At 51.7% G+C, this 25,544-nt stretch overlaps 2 protein-coding genes across 2 annotated transcripts; both read right to left on the bottom strand.

Annotated features, from left to right (window-relative positions):
- Window positions 1–2,864: 2,864 nt before the first annotated feature.
- Window positions 2,865–14,574, bottom strand: LOC107503772 (tripartite motif-containing protein 16-like). The gene is made up of 9 exons (XM_016132514.2): window positions 14,513–14,574; window positions 14,283–14,312; window positions 8,066–8,109; window positions 7,102–7,772; window positions 5,953–6,048; window positions 5,488–5,721; window positions 4,435–4,597; window positions 4,154–4,216; window positions 2,865–3,412 (listed from the first exon to the last, which is right to left on the bottom strand). Exons 1-9 carry the CDS (start codon window positions 14,572–14,574, stop codon window positions 2,865–2,867), a joined length of 1,911 nt encoding a protein of 636 aa, XP_015988000.2.
- KCTD2 (potassium channel tetramerization domain containing 2) lies at window positions 13,533–25,474 on the bottom strand. The gene is made up of 6 exons (XM_016132562.2): window positions 25,114–25,474; window positions 23,440–23,548; window positions 21,588–21,679; window positions 17,249–17,344; window positions 15,420–15,545; window positions 13,533–14,656 (listed from the first exon to the last, which is right to left on the bottom strand). Exons 1-6 carry the CDS (start codon window positions 25,447–25,449, stop codon window positions 14,627–14,629), a joined length of 789 nt encoding a protein of 262 aa, XP_015988048.2. The 5' UTR covers window positions 25,450–25,474; the 3' UTR covers window positions 13,533–14,626.
- Window positions 25,475–25,544: the final 70 nt, after the last annotated feature.

The following is a 25,544-nucleotide window of genomic DNA, read 5'->3' as shown; positions in this document are numbered from 1 at the left end:
CAGGCCCACTCAGGTGATGACCTGTCTTGGTATCTCCAGCATCTGGCGCAGCACCCAACACAACATTGAACAGGTGCTGCGTGGGTTTCCCAGGACTGCCAAACCACAAACCAGGGCTCTTAAGGCAACAGAAACTTGTTCTCTCACAATTCTGAAGGCATGAAGTCCAAGATCGAGGTGCTGGCAGTGCAGATTCCTTCTGGAGACTCTGAGGGGGAATACACTCCATGCCCCTCCCCCCAGCTTCTGGCTCTACGGGAGATCCGCATTCCTCGGCTGGTGGATGCACCACTCCAAGCATCTGCTCTCTCTCTCCTCTCTATGTCTGTATGTCTGTTTATCTCTGTTTTCTTATAAGGCTACTGGTCATTAAATTAGGGTCCACCCTACTCCAATATGACCTCGACTTAATTACATCTGCAAAACCCTCATTTTCTAATAAGGTCATATTCTGAGGCTCCAGGTAGACAGGAATTTGAGGATACCATTCAACCCAGCACAAGAGCCCAGTGTGCATCTGTGGCCTGCTGGAGCCCCTCATCCTCAGGGTGCAGCCCCAGGCCCGGCTTCCCTGAGGGGTCTTCCCTATTGCTCTGACCTGCCTTTCCTCCTGAATCTCCTTCCCTTGAGAACTGTTTTTCTTGGCATTTCCTGCTAAATCTAAAATTTCTCTCAGGCACAAATCTACCCAGAGGAATTTGGGATCATGCAGGCAAAGCTGTTGTGTAAGATTGGTATTTAAACAAGCTCAGGTCTCTCCTAAAATGAAACAAAAATAAAATCTACCTTCCTTCCACTCATATCCACCTCCAGCTCCTGCCCCAGTCCCCTCCACTGGCTGACTTGGTGTGAAAGGCAGCTTGCCTCTTCCCTCCACCCTCTAAAGCCAAACTTCTGTCCCTTCCGGTCATTCTCGAGTCACCACATCCAATGGCCATGTTTAATCCTCATCTGCCTAAAGCTCTGACCTCGTAGACCCCTCGCTCCTTGAAATTCCCTCTTTCCTTGGCTTGCAGGACATCGCTGTCCTCTGGATTTCCTCCCACATCTCTGGCCCCGCCTGTTTACTCTTGACCTTTGAATGGCAGAATTCCCACAGGCTCTGACCTCCGCTGCCTCCCTCCACACCCGCGTCTATTCAGCCTACATAGCCAGCCTGACTCCTGCACCTGTGTGCCTCGAGGGTCCCCCAACCCAACATACCCAACATCGGAGGGAACTTGCCTCGGACGCGATCCGGTCCGCGCGGCCCTTGCCCCGCCCCCACTAAGCCTGGTCTGCCTTCATGCTCCGTTCCAGTTGGTGGCAGTGCCAATATCCATTTAGGTGCCGGTTTAGCTTAGGAAAGCAAACAATGTCCCTCTTATACTCAGTCGTGGTGTCACGTTGTGTACCTGAAGGTGTCACAGTTCCAGAATATCACATCCTGGAACGACAGGTCCATCAGGGCCAGGAGGAGCTGGTGAGGGTAGCCCCTCTCTGTCAGCGCCCCGATGAGGAAGGACTCTGAGATCCATGTGGCTAGCCAGACCAGTCCCCTCCCCCCTTGGATCAAGCATTGCCCAGTGATGCAGAAGCATGCGACCCCTTGACCTGGGAAGAATGAAGATGGGGGTGGGGCGAGGGGAAGGTAGCAGCCCACTAAGCTACCGGTAAAAAGCCACTAAGCCCAATAAAATGAAGTGATTGGAATCACTGAACGAAATCTGCGAGGAGGGAGGTCAGCGAGAGACCCCAGCGAGTCTTGCTCAGAGGGGCCAAAGGGTAGCCCTGCCCTGCCCCTAAAACTACTGCCTCCTAATGAGAAATGGGGGCCACTCGTTCCCCAGAGGACAGGCCCCATGGCGATGGATTCAGGCACAGCCACTTGGGACCCCGTTCAGCCTGTGTCTGGACTAGGGTGCCCTAGGGACTTTCTCCCATGACTCGTGTCATTCCCTCTTCACACCTGACTGAGCGCTCCTGCATGAGAAGCCACAGGACCTAGTGGCTGGTTGGGGCTGGAGATTCAGAGGGGCGAGTCCCCCGGTCATGCTTCTGCCAGGGTCACAGGGCAGTGGCCAGCCAGGGTCCAGGGTCCTGCCTCTCCCGAAGACGTGCACACATTCTGTTGGGCAGGTGGGATTGGCTGAGGCCTCGATGAGGACGAAGTCCCTTTGCTTTAGGGCAGTGCCACCCTCTGGGAGCCACGTGGGGTGGGCCTGTGGCTGGGGGTGGAGAAAGCAGCTTTCAGGGACACTGAGGAAGGCACAGAGTGGTTTCAGGTTGACCCGCTCGGGATGGCCGCAGTCCTACAGTCCCTCTGGACTGTGAAACAAGCTGCGTGCGGGGCTCAGCTCCGAGCAGGAAGGTCGGCAGCCCCAGCCCCAGCCTGGCCCTCGGCCCTCAGCCTTTCTCTTTTGGGTCTGAGATCGGCCTGGGTTCTTCAGCTTAATCTCTAGCCTGCAATTAAGCCAGTAACACAGATGGACACCACCTACCCCAGTCTGTAAGGTGCCACTTCTCAGTCTGGCCACCTGAGAAAAGCCTCTGGGTCCGAGCCTCCTAACCACAGAGCTTTTGGGGATGGGTGCGGTAGCTGGCTCTGAGAGGCTAAGAGCAGCCTGGAGGAACAGGGCAGGGCCTCTGAGAGGGTCTAGGGCACTGGGAGGTGGGGAGGCTGTGCACCTGGGTCAGAAATGCCCCCTCCAGAGGCCCATGGACTGTCCCCAGTTCCAGGGACAAGTCCAGTCGGGTTCAGAGCCCTTCTCCTGCGGCCGTGGGGACCACCGCGTGTGGCGGGTGCGCTGCCCACCCCTGAAGCCTCCCCCGCGCCGCGCCCGCGGGCCCAGCCAGCGCTAGAGTCTAGCTTTATTTGCCCCCACCTACACCTGCTTGAGTGTGACCAAGGCGCCGCTGCTGACCATGACGGCGGGGTAGAGCGGCTCTAGGAAGGAGGCGAGGAAGCGGTAGAGGAGGCTGACGCCGCCCGCCACGCCGTAGAAGGACAGGCAGCCGGCGGCGCAGTCCAGCGCCACGCCGAGCGTGCGGTGGTAGCCGCCGTGCAGCACCGTCTGCGTGTTATCGTGCCACACGGAGAACTTGAGCGAGTCCCACTCGAGGCACCACGAGTAGGGGTTGCGACCCAGCAGGTAGACGATGTTGCGGCGCGGGCGGCCGCTGAGCGGGGGGCTGCGGCGGTAGGTGACACCCAGGCACACCCACGAATTGGACACCTCGGCCTCCCAGTAGTGGCGGCCCTCGGACAGGCCGCGCGAGCACAGCACCTGCGGCCACTGCTTGAAGCCCGGGAAAGGCCCGCCTGCCGTGAAGGGTTCCAGCAGGATGCCCAGGTTCAGGACCGAGTGGGTCTCCTTGAACAGAAAGAGCTCCTCGCTGGCCGTGGTGGGGTCGAAGTTCAGGTTGCAGTAACCTGGGGGGAGGAGACACGGGAGAGGGAGCCAGGGTCAGAGGCCCCGGACAGGGCCTGGGGACCTGGAGGGACAAGGTGCTGAGTCAAAGGGCATTCGCATACACGTGTCCAAGTGCCTGTCTGGACGGGGAGCTGGGTGCTGTCCAAGGCTCTATCTTTCTAAGAGAAGTTGAGAACTGAGCCTTCCTCCCCGCCCTCGCCAGACCCTAACGTAGTTTCCCTTTTTATTCATTCAGGACATGAGGTTGAGTGGGACAGAGGGAGAGTCAAAGGCCCATGGAGGAGGTCACTCGGAGGGCTTCATGGAAGGCCATTCACTCTTGACCCTGGAGAGCTCGGAGAAGTCATTAGGAGTTGGCCCTCAGCCCGGACTAGCAGATGGCCACAGGAACATCAAATGAAAGGGAGTTTCTCTGAGGTAGAGCTGGACAGGGTCCTCCGAGTGGGCTTGGCTAAAGCCCATGGGAGGCTGGCAGAGGTCGGGCCACATCCCAGGGCCAGGGAGAGGGCGGAGCGGCCTCTGGATGGCAGGAGAGGCCTCGCTCCACCCACGGTTGCACAGGACAGGCCTTTCCCCTTTCTTATCAGGGCGTGGAGTCACAGGCCGAGTCCTTCAGAGGTCTCCAATCCCAAGGCAACAGAGAGCTGGAGCCCTGGCCTGAGCGGAAGTGGAGCCGGGGGTGTCGAGGCACCTGGCGTCCTTCCCACCCCGGAGGCCAGACCCAAGCCCTGAGCACTCACACTTGAGAAGTGTTTTCCTGTCCACGGCTGGGGGTAGCACCTCATAAGACTTCATTTTAATGCCTGGGGGGAGAGAGAGGGGCTTTGCTGAGGACGCCGTCACGGCTCGCCTTTCAGAGAGGCATGGGCTTCCAGGAGGCCACGTCACCTGGAGGAGGTGCATGCGGGCAGGCAGGGTGCTTTGCAAGTGCCTGGAACCCCAGCCACACTGTGCTTAGGTCCATCCCACTCCAGGAATGCAGGTGTGTGTCTCCAGTGGCCCCAGGCCACCAGGTACTAACCCTTCAGGAGGAGCTGGTTGATGAAGCTGAGACCCATGTCCGCCAGCCGGCTCCTGAGCTCCTCCAAGGTCTCCGGCAGCTGGAGGAAGCTCTGCTCCTCCTCGCAGTTGGTGCCCATCAGGGGTTCCATGGAGTCGGAGAAGTGCTTCAGCCTGGGGAACTCCTGCGTGCGGGAAGGGGCTGGTGGCAGCTCCCGTCCCCCAGGGCCCAAGCAGATGCTAGGGGCGCCCGTGTATGCCAGGGGCTTGGTGGTGTCCAGAACCGAGGGGCAGGTGGAGAATCTGCCTGTTTCAAACTTGGGCATCTCTCTGCCCTGCTCCCGGTTGTCTGAAAGTCTGAGGTTAGGGCTTCTCCAAAGGCACGGGCACTGTGGCCTAGCACTTTAAGCAAAGTGGATTTTTAAAAAATGATGGGGGAAGGGTTTCTTTTGAGCATTTAATTGCTTAGTAAACAACCTCACCAAATGCTTCCTGCTGTGCGTGGGGGACAAGGTGAGCAACAGCCCCAGAAATCTGCTCAAGGTTGTGACTGCCGCTGAAGAGAGGAAAGCTATGCTAGGGGTTCCCAAGCCCTGGGGACCCACCCGCAGAGAAGGCTGCTGCCATCCTCCGTCCCTGGCCTCACCAGCTGCCCTGGCTGGTCACCTCCTACCCAGCACCAGACCAGGCCACAGGGCCGGGCTAGGGCTGCGGAACCAAAAAGGATTGCAATCCAGGCTCTGTAGATTGTTCTGGTCTCACTTCTAGCCCTGCTTGGCGGAGTGTGGAGAAACTTAGACTGTCAGGTGCCCAGAGTGCTGAGTTACGCCCCATACGTTCCGGGGAAAGGAAGGCAGGAGAGTCAGGGTAAGGCCGAGCGCAGAGCCAGAGGAAGCTAAGGGTGTCGGTGTAAGCTCAAGACGGTGAACTGGCGCAGGGGGCTCCCTGAGGCCCCCCCAAACCCTGATCACTTAATCCAAGGCCTGGGCCTGTCTGGTGCGTCTGTGGGTGGAGGAAGAGTAGAGGCTGTGATAGCTAGCACCTGGGGCGGAGGTGGGGCGAGGTGGGGCCTTGCCTGCAAAAATTGCTGGTCACTTCGGTTGGCGAGCAGGGTACGCAGCCAGATACTGTCCCCCTCCAGCTTCAGAAGCCGGTTGTGGCTCTGCTGGATGGAGCTGCCCAGCTTTCCCAGGGCAGCTGCCTCCTCTTTATCCACAAAGTCCAAGACCTTCATCTGCAGATGTTTGACCTCCTGCATGATCTCTGAGAAGCAGGAGTTCACCTCATTGCGCGTTGCCTGGATCAGTTTCTGGGGGGGGGGGGCGGGTGGGAGGATACAGAGAGAGGCATCTCTGAGCCCCGCCCTGGGACCCCTATTGTCATGGTCCGGAGGTGGCCCAGGTATCCTCTCTGTCTGCCTGGTCCCACACCATCCACTCCAAGCCCTGAGAACCCCTTCATCCTGATGCAGGGCGCTGGGGAAGCCTGGGCCTCGGGCAGGGTGGGCCGACCTTACCGGGGCAGGGTGGGATGACCTTACCGAGAGAAAGGCCACCTGCCCCCGGTGCTTCTGGCTGTCGGAGCTGATCAGCAGCATCTGGTTCTCCACGTCGGCCTGGACCTGCCGCACCTCGAGCTGGGGAGAGAGGGTGGGGTGGAGGAGGAGAGGACCCTTGATTGAGGGGTGACGTAGGAGAGGCCCTTCTGTAAGTAGCCCCATGTTCAAGGCCGCAGAAGAGAGGCACCACTTACATTCTTAAGAGGTTTAACTGAGAATGAGAAAGAAGGACAGCTGGCCGGGGGTCCGCCCCTCTGCGCCTGGTCTCTCGCTGAGACTCTGCCTCCCCACTCTGAGGAGTCAGGTTCTCTGCCCCTGACAGTGATGACCATTGGGTTTCGGGTCACAAGGCCTGGGAAGTGGTGGGTCAAGGAGGGGCACGTCAGATATGGAGCCCTGGGCTCCTCAGGGCAGCGCTGCCAGGCCCAGCTCCTTCTACATAGGCCTTTATCCCCACCGATTCCGACAATGAGCATGTTCATGTTTTGTAATATACAGAACTGTGCTGTTCCAAATGCCTGTCCACGAACTGTCGCTGACCCACAACAAAATTTGAAGCTCGTGCGAGATGGTAAATCGACACGCTGCTGCTTCCTTCCTGGAGAATGTCTTCCTATGGAAAAGGCGCCAGCCGGACTCGACGGCGTGAGGAGTTGAGTTCCCTACGGGCACAAGCCCCTTGCCCCAGGCCATTAATGCATGGCTATGTGGGACGAGCGCTGTTACAGAACACACGGGACAGAATGTCTAATACCTAAGCGTTCCACTATAAAAGCGACGCCAAGATATTAAACGAAATCTGAAAATAGAGAAAAGAAAGGGGGATTGGCCCACCCTAATGTGACATGTTTGCATTTGGACGTTTTCTTTCAACCTTTTCTTTTTTTCTGTGGGGGGAAAAGAAACCCGAACATAGGCTTCGTACACACAATTTGGGATCCTTGCTCCCTCCGCCTGCCAGCACTGTTTGGCGGCGCGCGCGAGACCCTCGTGGCCACCGCTTTAAGGGTCGCGGAATTTTTCTCCGAGGAAAGGTGTGCCTGGAGCTGGCGAACGACTCGCCTTCAGGGAAAGACTCAGAACCACGGGGCCCCTGGCTCCCGCCGCCCGCTAGCCCGCCTGCGGCCCCACCTCCTTGCGGGCCCGTTCCTCCCCCAGGGGGATGGCATCGTGGTCCTTGTGCTCCTCCAGCAGGCAGGTGCCGCAGACGCTGCAGCCTTCCGTGCGGCAGTAGAGGCGCCGCAGCTTGCGATGCTTCCGGCACATGCGGCTCTTGAGGTCCCACACGGGCTCCAGCAGCTGGTGGTCGTGGAACAGCTGGTCCTCATAGTGGCTGCGCAGGTGCTTCTCGCACAGGGAGGCCATGCACTGCAGGCACGACTTGACCGACTTGAGCTTCTGCGGGGAACAGAAGTCGCAGGGCACGTCCCCGGGCCCGGGTAAGTTCCAAGAGGAGCCCGGGCTCTGGCTCTTGGCCCGGGTGAAGCAGGTCACCATCTCCTCCAGGATGACATTCTTGCAGAGGCGCGGTCTGGAGGGGAAGCTCTCTCGGCACTGGGGGCAATAGAGCATCTCCCCTGTGGTAGCCTGGTGGTCCCAGAAACCTTGGAGACAGGTCATGCAGAAATTGTGGCCACAGGCAGTGGTGACTGGGTTGCGGAACACCTCCAGGCAAATGGGACAGAGGACTTGGTCCTCAAACGTGCAGAGACTGCCGCTGTTGCTCGTCAGGCGCTGGCCTTGGGTGGGTCTTGAGGGCTGGGCAGGGGGCTGCGGGGCTGGGGCATGGTCCTGGACTGGCCCTGGGAAGACAGAGCAAAGCCATGCACGAGCCAAGGCAGGGACTGAGGGGCCTTTGAGGGGTACACCAGTCCTTCTCTTGGAAGCAGCTGTCTGCCCATGGGGTACAGGAATTGTGTCATTGGTCAACCCATATGGGGGGCATAAATCGGGGACTGCGTTTTCTTTGTCCCAGTCCTAATTTCTGCACCAAATCCTGGACAAGAGGGTGGATTGCGGAAAGCAGTCACATGACAAGGGGCAGGAACCACTTCCTCGGTCCGTCAGAAGAAAGGTATGAAGCACAGGTACTTACGTGAAACTCTCTGCACGTCTGGGAGAGCCAGAGGCATGGCTGCTCTGTGGCGGGAAGGAAAAGGACCCTTAGGCGCTCAGGCGCAGAGAGGCTTTGCCCGTGGTCCCACCTCACCAGCTTCTGGGAGGGTCCCCTTCAGTCCCGTGTGCCCCCGCCCAAGCCTTTGTATCTCTCAAGATCTAATGACTGTCTCTCACCTTTCCCTTCGGCTGCTGTTTTGTGGTTTCGCTGTCAAGTTGGCCCCCCTCTCAAAGGCTGCCCGCAATTTTACTCCCTGATGTCACAATCCAAGCGTGACCAGCCCAAGCATTCCGCTTGTGATGTCAGCAGGGCCAAGGTATGCCACTGGACTTGCTGCAGTGCTGATGCATTCTGCCTCTTCCGCGGCTGTTCTCTGCTCCAGAGCCTGTGTCCCAGGAGGCAGATTTGCCGTCGCACCTGTGGCCACTTGCAGCGGACTTAAGGGACTCACATTACCAACCAGAGAGGGAAAACGACAACTCTGTGGCAGTAGGATCTTGGGAACTCGTTTGATCTGCGGACCACAGTTCTTCTCTCGTGAATCGACAGGGTTATGGTAGGAGATGATATTTCAAGACCCCTTCTTGGCTTAAAGTGGAATGATCCTGACATCATCTCATTGGTGATCCTAAAGATGTTGCTTCCCACTCTGGTTCTGACCCTCGGAAGAAAAAAAGGAATGAGCAAAACTGGAGACTCTCATCACTCCAGTAGCTTCTTTTCCATCTTTCCGCTTCCCATTCCTTCCCGTCCAATGGGATAAATGCCTGGAAAAGTTTGCAATGTATCATATCACCTTCTTGCTCTGATAGGTTAGCTGGGCCCTGCTTGTGGGCTAGAAATGGTAAACAGAAGGCATCCTTTTCTCATTTCTCCATCTCAGAGGAAAGCTTTTCAACTTTCCTCCATTAAGTATGATGTTTACCATAGATTTTTTTTGTAGATAACCTTGTATCAGATTACGCAGGCTCCCTTTCTTCCTGGTTTGCAGGTTTGTTTGTTTGTTTTAAAATCTGGAATGGATGTTGACTTTTATCTAATTCTTTTTCTGCATCAGCTGAGATGATCATCAACTTTGCCTCTTTTATTCTGCTAATGTGGAGAATTTACATTTATTGATTTTCAATGATCGAGACAACGTTGCATTCTGAAAGGAACTCTACTTGGTCATGACATGCTATGCTTTTTATATATGCTGGATTCAATTTGCTAATATCTTAGGATTTTTGCATCTATATTCATAGATGAGATTGGTCTATAATTTTCTTTTTATGTAATGTCCTTGTCAAGTTTTGGTATTAATTAGTTGAATGTCATAAAATGATTTAGAAAGTGTTTTTTTTTTATCACTTATTTGGAAGAGTAAGATGTTATTTCTTCCTTGAATCTTTGGTAGAATTTACTGGTACAGCCCCCTGGGCTCAGCGTGTTTTTGTGGAAAGGTTATTAATTATATATTTAATTTCTTTCAGAGATTTAGAATTATTCATATTGTTTATTTTTTGTATCAATTTTGGTGTCCATTTCATCTAAATTTTCAAATTTTTTGGTATGAAGTTCATAATTTCTACTTACAATTTTTCACACAATATGAAATTTGTATTTTAACCATTTTCGTGTATAATTAATTCAGTGGTATTAAGTACCTTGATAATGTTGTGCAATCACCACCACTATCTATACCTGAAATTTTTTCATCACCCCAGTAGAAACTTTGGAGTCATTAAATAGTAATTCCACTCCTCTCCAGCTCTTGGTAACCTCTAATCTACTTTCTGTCTCTATGAATTTGCCAGTTCTAGATATTTCGTATGAGTTAAATAATAAAATATTTATCCTTTTGAGTCTGGCTTACTTCACTGAATGTTTTCGAGTTTCATCCATGTTATGTAGCGTGTATCAGAATTTCATTCCTGTTTATGGCTGGATTAATTAGTCCACATCTCGCATAGAGATATAGCCACGAAAGCAAACCCACGAGGGCAAAAGCTAGAATTGGCTAGACTGAATTAAATGTCTATCGTGAAATCCCATGGAAAATGATGATGCTCTTAATGATACTATTTTTAAGTAAAAATGAAAATAGAAACCTTAGAAACAATGTAATCACACTGTATATAGAAAACCAGTCAAGGAATTAAGCTTAGTGCAGTCGACAGTCCACTCCAGGGGAAAGCTTTACTGGTAAAACCCGTGTGGTGTGAGCTTTATTAAAAATTTAGTTCTAGGCTGACACCTGGGCTCTATGCCGGAGCAGATTCAATGGTACTCAGACGATCTGTTCCCAGTGCTGGTGGAACCTCCAAGAAGCCCTGACCAGAGTCACCACGCAGAATTCCAGGGTGTTAGAAGGGATCCCTGCTTGCTTTTGTAGATCCTCTTCTCCTTTTGAGAAACAGCTCCTGCTACCTAACCTTGGGACATCAGGTGACCATGTGGCCTGAGCTGCCCATCACGAATTGGATGTTGTCTAACCCACCAAACCCAGAAACAGATGTGAATCGCTCGGGCCCAGGAACGGTGCCTTTTGGCTGTGTCTCACATTGGGGAGAGGGCAAGATCATAGATATAGTTTAAATTATTTATTCGCTTATTTATTTATGTATTTAGGTGTAGAGCAGCTGCACCTTGCCACATGAAGGTATAACATTGTTTCGCCATGGTGTGGGAGTCCTGACGTGGGCAGAAGCGCGTAGGTGGACGCCGAGCAGCAGCAGAAGCGGCAGAGCTGGCTACTGTCACCGTCTCTCACCCTCAGGCTCTGCCCTGCGCTGCTGGGGCCGGGAAGCTGCACCCCCCGTCTTTGCTTTCGCCAGCTCCTCACCCCCTGCCAGGCTTGCCTGTGAGGAACCCGAGATTGCAAGGCCAGAAGGAAAAAAGAAGGGAGAGGCTCCTTCTCGTTATCAGAAACCAGAGCAACGTGCTTCGCTCTGGCTGCAGGAGCAGGTTCCAGGGGTGTGGTTAGCGAGGTTCCCCCACACTCCCGGCCTTGCTGAGCCCCGGAGCGGCATCTTCTCCTGCAAAGGGACCCTGCTCCGAGCTTCCACACTTGTAATGGTGCTAACCTCTTCCCTTTGCTCTCTGCCCTGGTAGAAATAATGGGGTCCTGCAATCACTACGCCTGTGACAGCTCAGTGTCTCCCCCACCCCTGGGCACGTTCCTTTCTCCACCACCTGTTAACAATTGCTGGGGTCTCCGTTCTCCATGGGACCCCGGCTAATACAACCGTGTACCTTGTTGACAACCTCTGCGCGTACAGTCGTCCCCCTGGCTGTAAGCACCCTATGGGAAGGGACCAAGACCACTTGAGGATCCCACCCCCTGCCTGGTGCCTTGAGACCCATCCTTCACTTGCTGGTTACTTGATTCTCAACTCACATTTCTTACTCATCCTCCACCTTGCAGAGAAAATGAGGACCTAGTCACGAGTTCTTCTGGGAAGACCTTTTTCCTTTCAAAACCATTTCCTACTCCCTGCCGCTTCCAGCTCGCTGGTGGGTGGCATCTGTCCTCACCTTTTGCCTCTTGGCACCCTCCAGGCCCTTTCAGATGCAGCAACACGCAAGTGAGGAGGGAGAAGGCCCAACTGCCCCAGGCAGTTTGAGCAGGAGGAATCAGGACCTAAGAAGGCCTGCTGGAAGAGCTTCAGTGAAATTCATCTCCAACAGTGACAATGGAGACCGAGGAGCTGGCCGCACTGGAAAACATACACTAAAGGGTTCAAGATTCGTAACTTTTATGTCTTTATTGACATAAAAAAAAAAAAAAAAGGTCACGTTTCAGACTTTAGTCAAACGCACAGTAACAAAGGGCACCCACAAGGGACAGGCATGGTCCCGAACATCTGGATCAAAGGCCGTGCTGGAGAGTGTGGGTGTCCTCTTGGCCCTACTCGACATCTCTGTCCCTTCTTCCCCCACACCTTGTAACACCCCTGAGATCAGTGAAAACTATGCAGAAACAAAGTCACTCTAGAGGAGGCTGGGCCCCAGCTCAGTGCCAAGGGTGATTCCGAGGAAAAGACAGATGCATAGTACCACGTTTTCACTCAGGAGCCGCCAGGCTGCTCCCCGGGCCTGGCCTCCATAGCCTGTGGCCTCAGACCTGGGCAGAGAAGGAAGCGGGAAGACACCCCCCACTTTGCGGCGCTGGGCGGTGGAGGGTACGGTCACGATCGTGTGCGGCACACCCTTCCCCCCCAAACCCATGGCTAGACCTCTCCGAAGTCATCAGCCCAGCCCGACTCTGAGGGACGGGGGAGGTGGGGAGAAAGCATTTGAGAAAAGACATCAGCTTGGTTCATAAAGAGCTTGGGGAAAATACTTTTCCAGAAACCCTGAGAAATGAATCATTCTGAGATTCCTGGAGCATTGGAACAATTTCAGCGGTCGCTGGGTTGCCACGAGGGAAACTTGGTGAAAGCCAGCTGTCTAGGAGATAAGAAATGTCGCCTACGTCTGTTTCCCCGAGCGCTTAGCGAGGGGCTCGGCGGTCTTTGCACACGATCCACTGAGGGATTCTGAAGGGAGAAAGAAAAGCAACGGTGCGTTCGCGAGGGGCTCGCCCACGCGGCCCCCCGCCCTCCTCACGTCCCCTCGCCGGCCCGGGCTCGGAGGCCGATTACCGGCCTTGCCCTAGGAGAGCACGTGGGACCGGGCTTCTCCTCTCTGCCCGATGTCGCTTGTTCCGACTGGCCGAGAGCACCTCTTCCAAAGGCCCCTGTCCTGCTCTGGTCACAGCAGCCTTGACACACTCAAATCTCCCTCCACCCCAAAGATGACACGATGGACGCCTGTGACCCTTTTGAAAAGGTGACTGCTTTCATTGTAGGCAGAAGTTCCTCCATCCTTTACAGCTGTAAAAATCCTGGGCACGTACCAGACTTGAGGTGCAAACCCGCACGCTCCCGCTGGTGTGCAAATACACGTGTGTCAGCACACACCCTGCACACTCCTTTCTATCCCACTCCACACGCAGAGAAATACGGTCGAAGTGAGACTCCAAGCAGGGGGCGGTCACAAGCTCAAAAGCCATTGGGCACAGTCTGTGGTCATTTCCATACATCACGACCCCAGGCCACCTAGTAAGCAGTGGAGCTGTGGAGCAGAGAACCTGAACTCTGAAGGACCCCAGGAGCGAATGGCCTGAGGTGGCTTTTACAAATGGAGCGTTCCCCCGAGGCACCTTCCCCTTCTCTAGACCACCTGCCGCACTGTGAAAGTCACCAAGGGAAAAAAAAAAAAAAGGATCTTCCGCCCCGATACATTCTGTGACAGCTCACCAAGACTCAAAGGCTCAGAGAGAACATTCAGGTACAAGCTCTGTGGTCACGGCTTTGCTCCCCTGGGGCAACAAGCATTTGATGCTTGAGGACATGGCACTCCACAGAAAGTGATGGTAAGGGGTGGGGGTCAAGGATTCGGGGAGTCCTCAGACTCTAATTCGACTAGTGCGGGGGGGAGGGGGTCACTGACACACCTGTGGGGCAGGACTGCCAAGGCGGGTCACCAAGAAGAGACACAAACAAAGATCGCACGTTCAGTCAAGGCATTTCCAAGAGACGATCACAGAAATAACACTTGGATCCTACAACATAACACATTTGGCAACTCTCAAAGAAATAGCCATCCCCACCCCATGCCATTAGAGGCTCCGAAGTCCCTTTATTCCAGTTTGAAAGGTTGGGGAAGGAAGACAGGCCAATGGAGGGCAAGAAAAGGCCGCAGCAGCAGTCATACCAACTACCTAAAGCTCCCATCCGTCTGTCTGATCCACTGCAGGAGGCCACCTGCCGCAAGCTCCTCTTGGGGAGAAAGTAAGCTACGTGGTGGGTCCAGGCTGCTGGCAACAAGGCAGAGCTGAATGTGGCAGCAGCTGAGTGCCCCACACCACGAGCAGCGGTCCCCAAGCCCCAACCACAAGCAAGGACAGCTCACCCTCCCCTTCCTCAAAAGAGGCTCTGTTCATAGGAAGGTGGGGTACTCCAGCAACTCTTTATCCAAAGCCTCAATTCGGTTCGACAAATGGAAGCCAGAATTCTGTGCATGTGCTACACCGTCTGGGGTGCAGGGAAGGAAGGGAACGACAGTGTTGCTGAGCAGCTGCTGGCACCTGACGTGGCACACTCGGGTGAGAACGTGGTGCAGCTCAGCGACAATCCTTTTCCGTCCGCTGCAGCGTCCTTCAAGTACAGGCTTGTGCAGGGAGCTAGGCCTTCTCCTCACCCTCCCCCCCGCCCCAGGCCCCCATCAGGGTTCCAACGGGGAACCTGGCCCAGATGCTGCTGAGAAGATTTGGCGGAATACTGGCTAAGAAAATAAAAGCAGGTCTCTGAAAAGGTCTTCTGCAGCCGGGAGCTGCATCCGTCTCCAGGTTCCTGTGGGCAGGGGTGGGGTTCCTTTGGTTTTGACCAGAACACTCTCCACCGGGGACCAGGCTCAGCTTTGCTTTGCAGTAGCTCGGTTACTGTACAGGAGCAGGATTTCATTTCCCAGAGGTGCTCTGCTGGGCGGCACTCTTGACGTTTAGGCCTCTGGAGTTCACATCCGAGATCCTCTCTCCTGAAGAATCTGGAAGTGAAAGATGGGGAAGAGGGCTGAGGCTTGGACTCTGGTCGCTGAGATAGCTAAGCAGACCGCTGAGGGAAAAGGAGACCCACAGCTGCCGGCCACTGGGCCCTGGTGACCTGGGCAGGCCTGGGGTGCCAGCCGTCCTCGAAGCACGTTAGCTGTAAAAGACTCTCGCAGTACAGGGTTGGGCCCAGCCCGCCACTGGACCGCTTCTCCCTAAAGGAAATGGTCAGGTGCACCACAGTGAGTGTGTGTGAGTGTGTGTGTGTGTGTGTGTGTGTATGAGTGTGCACACACATGTGCCCACTGGAGGAAAAAGAAGAAAACAGCATCCAATTTTGCAGTAACTTAAGAAGGGAACAAGTCACGAAGGTAACCACATACATTTTCTCTTGAAGCAGCAAAAGAAAGAGAGCTTGAGAACAGTTTCAAATAATAAAAGCAAAATCCTTGCCAGTTCTGAGTTTCAGAATTCTTACTTTGCAGTTATTAGTGGCAACAAGCTTTTTTCGTCTTCGCTGATCTGACAGAGGCTGAGAAAAGCCTCCCCTATGTCAGATCACGTTTCCTAACTAAAAACCCCTGTCGGTGCTCCGTAAATCTGGATTTAAATTACAAGAGTAAAACACCAAAACGAAGGGGAAATGCAGAGCTGGTCCGAGAGGGAAAGGAGAAGAACGATGAGTGACAGTTTGGGCAAAGGCCGCGGAGAAGCTGGGCACCAACGGGTAAGAGACGAAGTTCCGGTGAAGCGACTTCTTACCTTTGCCTTTTCACTCGGCTCTATGACAATGCCGTTGGTAGAATTATTTAGCTCTCTGGAGACAACACAGAGGAATTCTGCCTGATCCTCGTTTCCATAGTTATAGGAAGATCCAATGCTGATTAGCTGATAAAACAAAATAAAACAAGAATATGGTGATCTTAATATACGAAAGTGCTACACGAATCTAACTCTCCTCCTGACTGAACTTCGCAGTTGTGTGTCTCCATGGATGGAGAACTCTCTGGGCCTGTCGCGGCCTCAGGGGATAACTAAGTTTCAGCTACTCATCAGGGTGTCACAGAAGAGGCTTCCGCAAGGAAGCAAAGGACGGGTCCTGCCACTACGGCTGACTTCAGCCGAGCAGCTCACACACTCCACAGGCGGCAACTGGGACTAGCGTCGCCTTTCCTCCAGCGAACCCCGAGGCGAAGCGGAATGCTTCTGTGAAGGAAAACGGACGTTTGTTTCAGCCACAACAACTACGCAGAGCTGATTCGCCTTTCGGCAGACGCCCTAGGCGTCCTGGGAGACTGGCACCCAGAAGGCTCTGGAAAGCACAATGGGAATCGCTGAGGCGCGGCCGGTACCTCTAACCTTTTGGAGAACTGAATTCAGTATTTAATTATAAACAGGAAGTACCCGTGCAGAGGGAGAAGCCGGGCCCCAGGGTGAGGTCACCCTGGCAAGCACGGGGGGGGGGGGGGGGGGGGGGGGGGGTCTCGAGTCAGACCATGGCTGACTGGCTGCCCCGCTGGGCTGCCTCCGCTCCCTCATGCACGTGATGGGGTCCACGGGAGCTCGCTGTGTCTCCCTGTGGGACGTTAGCAAGATGAGAAGAATAAAGGGAAAAAGTTCCCTGGTTTCAAAGAATACTTTAAAAAAGTTTTAATAGTATCTTTGCTTCAGGCGTATTATCAAGGAAAATATTTCTGGAGCAGAAGTGTGGCAATGTTTTGTAACCCGCACTTGAACAAGGACAAGGCGGCCATACTGGCAGAACCGATTCTGCAGTGGAAGGGAAGCGTGAGAAATCATCCAGCATTGGTTCCGAGAACAGAGACACAAAAAATAACTTTTATTTGGGAAAGTAAGTTTACGGTGACAGTTCAATTGACCTCTTAACTCTATATAAAAAGAGGTATGGTCCACATAACATTACAATATATTCTGTTCATGCTCAGCCTCCCTGTGTTCTGCATAGATGAAATGAACAATTCTGCCATCTACTGGAAGAAAACAGTGAAATCCTGACTCTTCTGGCTTTGTTTTGATACCGCATCACAAACAAAAAGCTGTAAGAGCAGAAATCGACAGCCTGACGGGAAGCGACCAAGCCACGCTTCTCACTACCCTCAGTTCCCTTATCACGCCTGCTCGCCATGCTCTCCAGGGTGGATTATGTATATATTCAGAATGACAAAGCTCTGGGGTAAGGAAAGGAAGAGTTATTGTTCAATCTTAGTCATCTTTAGATGTTTATTCTAGAATGTGTCAACAGAGCACTTCTGGAAAAAATCGCTGAGGGAGGAAAAAAATCATAAAAAAATCATCACTTTCAAGCTGAAACAAGCTGGCCGACTCCCTCGGGGCATAACCAAGTTGAAACTTTGGATGTGAAGTCGGGAGACAAGAGACTAATAGCGATTCTTTCCACATCATCATGTACGACTGAGCAAATAATCCACACCAAGCGGCTCGCCCCCTCCATGCTTCTGAACAAGCTCTGCCAACCTCCCAGGGTTATTCACTGGCTCCAGACGGTGATGTTTAAAGTATGTGGACTTCTAGGCCAGGACGCCGGGGTTGCGGCTACTTACGAAACATACCTGTTCAAACTTCCACCCGTCGGACATGGTGGAGACCATCTGCGTCAGCTCCTCTTCCTGGCACTGCAAGACTCTGTACACGTGCTTCACGGGGCCCTGTGACAACCACAAACACACTTGAAAAGTTTCAAGGACACAATTTGCAGCAGCCTCAGCGAGGCTACAAGAACAAACACTGAGGAGTTCGCTTGGCATTTTTTCCTGGCAGCCGCCCTCCATCCCCTTTGACAAGCGGCATTGTATTTTCTCAATAAAAACTTATCCAAGCAAAGAAAGGGTCCCAGGATATGAATCAGTGGGGGAAACAACTCTGAAGTTCCGAGGGCTGAATTATGTGCTTAGATTTTGTCTATTTCCCTAAATAGAAAACAGAATGAAATTACTTGGACAAGAAAGCCACATTTTCTTCTTCAGTTGTTCATAAGTGACATAAATACTGAAAATGTAGACCACATTTTGGTTTATTAAGAGGGACGCCTTCTTCTGGGACTGCTACATTAAACAGGAATCCCATAACATACAAACGTTCAAGCTATCTTTACCCTCTGCTGATACCACCTAAAAGTGAAAGTATCTCCCTGCTAACCGTCCATGTCCCCGCTGTAGATGTGTGGAACAATAAGGTTAAACATTTGGTCTTTGTCCCTGGTTCCAGACAGAGTTCCTAAAACCCTTGGAATCTCCTGATAGTGTCTCTTTTATGCTAAGGACTGGTCACCAGAGAGAACGAGCATGTGATTAAGGAGTTAGAACCTTCAGCCCCAGCATCTGAGCTCTGGATAGGGGAGAGGGGCTGGAGACTGTGTTCAATAACCAATAATCGATGGTTTAATCAATCGTGACTATGTAATGACACACACTTAAGAACTCCTAAACAATGGAGTTCACGGAGCTTCCAAGCTGACGAACACACGCACAAGTCGGCAGTTGGTAGGTGCCCCCAACTGCTTGGGGACAGAGGCTCTTACATGCGGGACACTTCAGTACCTCGCCTCTCTCTTCTCCTGGCTCTTTGTAGCCTTCGTAATACACTATAACAGTAAGCACAGCTTCCACCTGAATTTTATGAGTCATTCTAGCAAATTATCAAATCTGAAAGGGGCCTCGTGGAAATCCTTGACTTTGTAGCCAACTTGGACAGAAGTGCGGGTGGCCCGGGCAGCGGGACTGGGCCCAGCGCCTGAAGCGAGGGCGGTTTTGTGAGCCTGGGACCCGAGGCCTGTGGAAATAGCTACTGCTTCCACGCAGCGTCAGGACAGGGCTGAACTCCTGGACACCTGGTTGCTAGTCAGACTCAACTCTCTAGACACGGGTCCCCAACCTTCTTGGCACCAGGGATTGGTGCTCCTATGAGGATCTAATGATCCGAGGTGGAGCTGAGGTGGTGATGCTGGCGCTGGGGAGCGAATGCAGATCCAGATAGAGCTTCGCTCATTTGCCTGGCTACTCACCACCTGCTGAGCGACCCTGTTCCTAACGGGCCCCAGACCAGTACTGGTCCACAGCCTGAGGGTTAGGGACCCCTGCTCTAGAACATAAGTTAGAAACAGAAGCCGAAAGACTGAGCACCTGAATGGCTGCCCAGAGCTGCAGCATGAAGCCCTTGCACTAAGCGCAGGAGAAGCCTCACACTTACGACTTGGCCTGTGGGGGAGCAGAAGCCAAAGTTGGGGGAGGGCAAGGCTTGCTGCAGGGAGGCGTCCGCACCACAGGAACGTTCCTGTTTGCAGAAGGACAGTTAGAGCCGCACAGGAGCACTCGGTGTTTAGCGATCTTGGCCCACTCAGCGTCGGGTCCCACAGCTGCACACCCGGAGGGCACAGGGCACTTGCTGGAGCAAAGAGCAACCCAGACTCATAACAAGGATGCTCAGTTGTGGAGAGAGGAATCAGTGATGGTCAATCACAAGTTTAAGAAAATACGGTTTCCTTAAGAATGAAGAAAACTCAGTTTCTGAAGTTTTTCAAAAGGATGAGTGGGATTCGGTTACCTGGAAGACTAGTTTTGGAACAAGTCACTACTTGGGAAACAGCAGACGCACGAAAGCAGCCACTGATTACGGAGCGCCGCGCGCCCGAAGCGTCACTCGCTCCGCCGGCCTTCGCGTGGGTCCTGGAAGGCGGCCTTGGCTCCCTGCTACGTGAGGGACGCTGGGTCGGGGGCAGAGTGAGGGCCGCAGCCCAGGTCGGCCTGACAGCACTGCACCCTTTCTTCCATGCTCTCTCCTTCTGAAGGAGGGGTAGCTTTCACTCGCCAAGGTGCCAACATGTCCTCAAACATTTCCTTCCACATAAAACCTAAGACACATCGGACTGAAATTTCGATCATGTCTAACCACACTTCGGAAACAACCAGGTGTGTCACATGCAGAACTCAGGTCAAAGCCCCAGGTATCTGAGACATCTGCATTGCCTCTTTTTTATTTTTCTCTTCCAAAGGAAATCACTGGTATTCTGAAATGCACCAAGACCAATCGCCTAGCAAAAAATATTATCAGAAACAGCAAAGTAGTAGAATGGTGGCAGCCACCAAAGAGATGAGACGTCACTAAAAAAGGGTGGGGTAGGCCCTCATATCTTGAGTTTTGCCCGAATGTGTCATATGGTCTCTTTTAAACACAGACAAATGAAAGGAAATGACGTGTTTGAAGGGACAGCCATGGAACTCTACATATGGCCAACTTCACCTGAGAGTCACCTGTGACAAATGTGAAAGAGGGCATCTTTGAATGACATCAAGTCATTGCTTAGAGTTTCACTAAATAAAAAGGACAGATGACAAGATCAATTAACATCAAAAAGGTCTTGGCATGCCTAGAATAAAAAGCTTCCAACTGGGTATAAATCCACAAGCCTTCGGAATCCACAGTGCTAATTAACTCAACTGCTGTCATCAAATAGAATTCTTACGGTGCTCTCAACGGCAAAGAACTAGAAAGTTCGGGTACTATGATTTAAATGGTTTCGAATGGCATAATTCATGGTACCATCAAAATTTATAGTAAGCAATCAAAAGCTTTTTTGGAATATGGAAAATTGAGGATAAAGCCAGATTTTCAGAATGTCTAAGCTATCAAATATCTGCAGTAGTGAATGATGCCATGTAAGTATGAGATGACAAGAAGATTGGCAACGCTGGATCACGTTTCACATGGTAATCTGCAAACCAACCATAGACTCATCTTGGAACGTTAAAGGAGCCTTTCGGTCCTCGGCAGATGAAAGAGCTCAATGAATAAGCCCTTCTTCCCACCTTTGCAAACTGCCGGAGATAAAGTGATGAGTGAGTTTATTTTTTATCATAGGCGTCAGTTATCCAACTAGATAATTCCATTTAGAGCCAGAAAACTTTGCTATATGAAGTCTAACACAGAAAGAGCAAGGACCGTTTTTCGCTTGGGAAAAGAAACGTACCGCCTTTTCAATCACAGAAAAATTCTACGTTGCAAGAGATTAGATCTCAAGAAAGCATCCTCTACCGGCATCTGATGGGTAAGAGGCACGTCATGCTACAGGGCAGATGGTCACAGTGAAGTCTGACTCTGCCCTCTGTTATTGCAATTGTGCTTTCTTAAAATAGAGCCTAATTACATGAAAAGGAGTGTCTTGATTTTCCTGCTAGACTTCTGAGAGCATGGAACTTCTCACAGTCGTAGACTCCCAAGGCCTACTGAAGCTATTGTGGCCACTTAAGACACATGACGGGAGATGGGACATGAAATAAGCTAAGTATGCCCTGCTGTCTTCCTTTCTCAAACTAGGTGGCAAACTGTGTTTCACTTTTGTTACTATGTCTATTGAGTCAATATCAAGATCCAGACTTCATAATAAAAAGAGAAGCTTGATATCATTTTCTCAAGAAGCACAAATCACAAACGGCTTCTAAAGTCTATACCATGAGACTGGCTTCAAGTGGCTGGCAGGAGCCAGATGTGACGTGGTCACACGTTATAGACTGGCCCTAATAAAGGGTGGTTGATAGGTGCAAGCGAGACCTTACTTGGTCTCTACGCAGAGGGACACGGATTCTCTGTCAGAGAGAACTGGTTTTGGACATAAGTGCTATAGGCTCCTCCCACTTGCCATCTGGTGAGCAGCCACAACCTCCCCACTCTTCTGAAGGGACATGAGGCTGCCTTGTTTTCTTTGTTATTTCTTCCTCTCTATTTCTCTGTTCTGAACAAGTCTGGAGGAGTGCGCGCTGTCTGCCTGGCAGATGGACAGCGTTTCAACACGGACCTCTGGCTGCAAGGGCACCCCGTCCTTTCTACTCCCACCCGGACGCATGGACAACACAGCCACGTGAGATAGCTTTCCCTTAAAAGTTCAAAACCCGTTACTTGTGAAGTTCTGTTTTCATTGTCCCGTATCCTTTCCTTAACCAGTCGCACGAGAGACGCGATGTTGTAAAACTCCGCCTCTTCCAGCACACCTGGAACAAGGACCAAGCTGTAGTTAGAGACGCGTGTGAATTCCCCAGGCGACAGCAAGAAAGGCTGGAGTTCGCATGCTTGCTAAGAACTGCATTTTTCAAGTACAAATCTAGTCTCTCTCCCTCATCCCAGGAAATGTTTCTTTGCTGTTTAGGATGTACCCATTACCTTTTCCCCAACGAAAGCGAGTCAAGTACAAGGGTCTGCCCTGTTCGCTCCATTTCATACCTATGGTTTTGCACCTGGCACCTTCCCTGACTCTCCCTGCACCTGCCTATTAGCTGCAGGACACCTTTCCCATATGTCACTAAGTTCCTGGCACTTGTCACGTTGGAAAATTCCTAAGCTTGCAGTCTATTCTAAAAATTACTGGAGGTGGATTGTGTATAAACATATGTGGACCAAATTAAACAGCATGTTTATTATTTGAATAATATAAATGGCAACCATGGAAAAAATCTTAAGCTGAACAAATTCAAAGCTCTTAGAACAACTAAGTGAGGTGTGAGACACTGTACCAGAAAAAAAGTTTGCTATAAAGACCATCATTAAAACAACTCTAGATAAAAGTATTTCTCGATATTAAATTTCCTCAATTTGATAACTATACTGTGGTTAAGCGAATATCCTTGTTCCTGGGAAATACAAAATGAAATATTGAGGATGAAGTCTGGAATCTATCCTCAAATAGTTCAGAAATAAAGACTATGGGCGGGGAGGGAGGCAGGAAGGAGACGGAATGAATGATTGACAAGGCAACATGACGAAGAGTTAAATGTTGGTGAATCTGGGTAAGGGAGTTCTTTGTACTATTCTTGCCGTTTTATCTAGGTTTGAAATTATTTCAAAACAAAGTTTTTAAAAAGGCATTAGGAAAGATGCTTAAGATTCCTCTTTTCAAGAATCAGGATTACCCATGAGTTGGTAATTGTTGAAGCTGAATGGTGAGTACGTGGCATTTATTGTACTATTTTTATTACTTTTATATGCATTTGAAATGTTAAAAAAGGAGGGGGGCACTAAAAAAAGAGAGCGAGTCCTCTTTTTACTAGTTGAAACAGAGGTGTTTTACAGCTGTTTAATTAACTAGTATAGCCTTATAGCTTTCTTACTCAGTTCAGGGTGCCCTGAGTTTAGGGACAGGCCCCAATCTTCAACTCAAGGCCTTCGGCGAGACCAAGCCAAGTCTTTCAGAAAGATCTCTAGACCCACTTACAGTCTAAATGCCCTAAAAAACAAAAAGATGAGGCCACTGATGATATACCTGACAATGGAATAGAGAATGAATTAGGTCAGCTGCAAAAAATTACAAGGAGGCGTGAGATCAGTCTTTAAAAGAAATGAGGCCAAGCATTTATTATTTTTTTCACAGCAGCAAGTTCAAACTAAAATTGAAAATGTAAATAACTAAATGTCAGAGATGTGCTGCTTCAGGCTATGGACACTCACTGCTAGAATAAATAAATGAAAAAAGGGATCCTGACAATTTGGCAGGTTCAGAAAAAAACTGCTGAAAACACTGGCAAAGCTGAGCTAATTTCCTTCTCCTTAGGGAGGCTGGACAGAGCCTGACAGGCTTCGGGCTTCCGTAAACAAGACTCCCTCAGGCGACACTAGGTAATTGGAAGCTCCCCGTTCACTTCCAGAAATCTTTCCTACACCAGCACATGAGCTCGATAAAAGTCTCAAACAAAAGTCAAATCTGTGAAATATATTTGACCCGAATTTTGAACATGTCCAGTTCAAACACTGTTCTTACCTTCTTCTGCCAACTCCTTCGTAATGATGAGTTTCCCATGGCGGAGGTAGTTTAGGATAGGACCGAAGTAGGTAGGATCCCTGTCAATCAGATAGGCCCCTGTCTCGTCCTGTCAATCAAACACAAGGGTATCACTGCGGAGCTTTCAGCCCAAGTCAGAGCAATATTTCAACCTCTGTTACAATTCATTAGTGAGAGGGCAAATTTTCCTAGACATTTGTTTATCACAAACTACCGGCAAGATGAGTAACTTTATGATATGGATGTACAATCATATTACCTAGATGTTTATTTGAACTTCTAAAATCTTTACTTGGACACAATTAACATTTTTCTGTGAGATATTAATTATAAAAAAAAGGGAGGAAGAAAATACCATAGTTGCATGGCCTAAATCTTTGAGATGGACATTCTAACTTCTCTGCTGCCCTTGAATCACATTTCTAATTCTAAGAAAACCTCTGTTTAGTTGGCAATGCTCCTGAGCTCAAGGCCAACATCAGTGGGAGTCTGCATTGCCAGCTGTAACTCACACACCCCAGCTCTGTGCCCAGAGGAAGCTTGGCACTGCCAGGACGTGGCTCTGAGCAGCTTTAATCCTACTCATCTTTACAGTAAAAGGAACATGAAAAAAACTGGTTTCTACCACAATAAGGAAGACTCGGGGTATATAAAAACAATTCCTTTATAAGCAAGAGTTTCGGAATCTCTTTAAAGTTAGGGCAGGACAACTTTCCATCAATCTGAGATTTATTAGAGGAAAGATATAAATGATGAATTTATAAGAAATGAATAAATGAAATCAACCAATGTCTTCCCAACCCTGAGTCTATTTCAAGGTAAGGCACTGAGCACTACATGGGCTAGAAGGAGGTGTCGGCCATGGTCAATTTCTGTAAGTTGGGAACTAAAAGATGTGCAAAGTTAAAAAAAAATTCAAACAACAATTCAAACTGAAAATGGGTTAAGTGTCTTGGCATCTCTCAACCCTTTGGTTTGCAGCCATGCATCTTGCCCAACAGCATTCTTGTTTTCATTTGCCCTGGGTCTCAATCAGTCATCTTAAATTTGCACTGGCAAATGGTAACCTCTTTCCAAGGAATATATCTGATCTCAAATACGGACGGTTACCAGAAAAGAGCTCAAGTACCACGACCACAGAAGTGTGATATCACGAGAAGCGCTTCCTGCAGCTGTCGAAGCCATCCCTTAACTCAGGCTGTCACCCAACTTGGCAGAGGGGTCCGAGAGGAAGTCTGAGAAAGCTACAGAGATGCCTCAGCGCACCCTGACCCAGTTCTGGATGTATCTGGCACAGGCAGTGAGGGGCTGCCCAGGAGCCAGGGGAAAACACATGCAGATCTGAAGGTCTGGAATACGGTGTAGGGAGGAATATGCAGAAGGGGTGTGGAGTGGGTTCTCGTGGGTGCGGGTGGGCACGGCGTGAACGAGTCGCTGAGAACGAAAAGAAGGGTGGGGTCGGAGAGACAGGCGACGTGCGCCTGAGGATGGGGGAGAACAGCTCCCGGGGTTAGCCTGGCGAGGGAAGGGGAAGGGAGCGGGCCACTGACCGAGGAGCCCGTCTGTGAGGAGCGTGTCGCAGGAATCTGGGGACAAGCCTAGGGGGAATTTGAGGGTCCAAAGGCCGGGGGCGCGCCCGAGGGCGGGGCGCACCTTGTCCGAGTCCAGCTCCGGGTCCTCCTGGCAGCAGAGGCGGCAGAGAAAAGACTTGGGCTCCCGGCCTAGGGTCTGTCTGGTGGTCACGAAGTAGGTGCCGCCCACGTTCAGCCGGACCCAGCGGGCCGCGCCACCGCCCCCTGCCCGCTCGGGCGGTCCGGGACCCGGCTCCAGCGGCTGCGCGGCGGCAGGTGGTCGGCCGTGCCCGCGGGGCGCAGGGCCGACGGGGCGAGGGCTGGGGGGTCCGCGGCCAGAGCCGGCCCCGTCGCCCAGCCCGCTCCCGCCGCCCCCTCCCAGCCCGGCCATCGCCGGGTCCAGCTGCAGCTCCGCCATCTTGGGCCGCCGCTGCCGCCGCTGCCCGCGCGCCGCCGGGCCGGCCCATTTCTCGGCAGGGAGAGCCGGGCCGGCCCATCGGCGGGGGTGGGGCC

This window comes from Rousettus aegyptiacus, unplaced genomic scaffold (genome assembly GCF_014176215.1).
Source record: "Rousettus aegyptiacus isolate mRouAeg1 unplaced genomic scaffold, mRouAeg1.p scaffold_m13_p_6, whole genome shotgun sequence".
Lineage (NCBI taxonomy): Eukaryota > Metazoa > Chordata > Mammalia > Chiroptera > Pteropodidae > Rousettus > Rousettus aegyptiacus.
The sequence above is the reverse complement of the archived record's forward strand: the minus strand, read 5'-3'. Positions and strand labels throughout refer to the sequence as shown.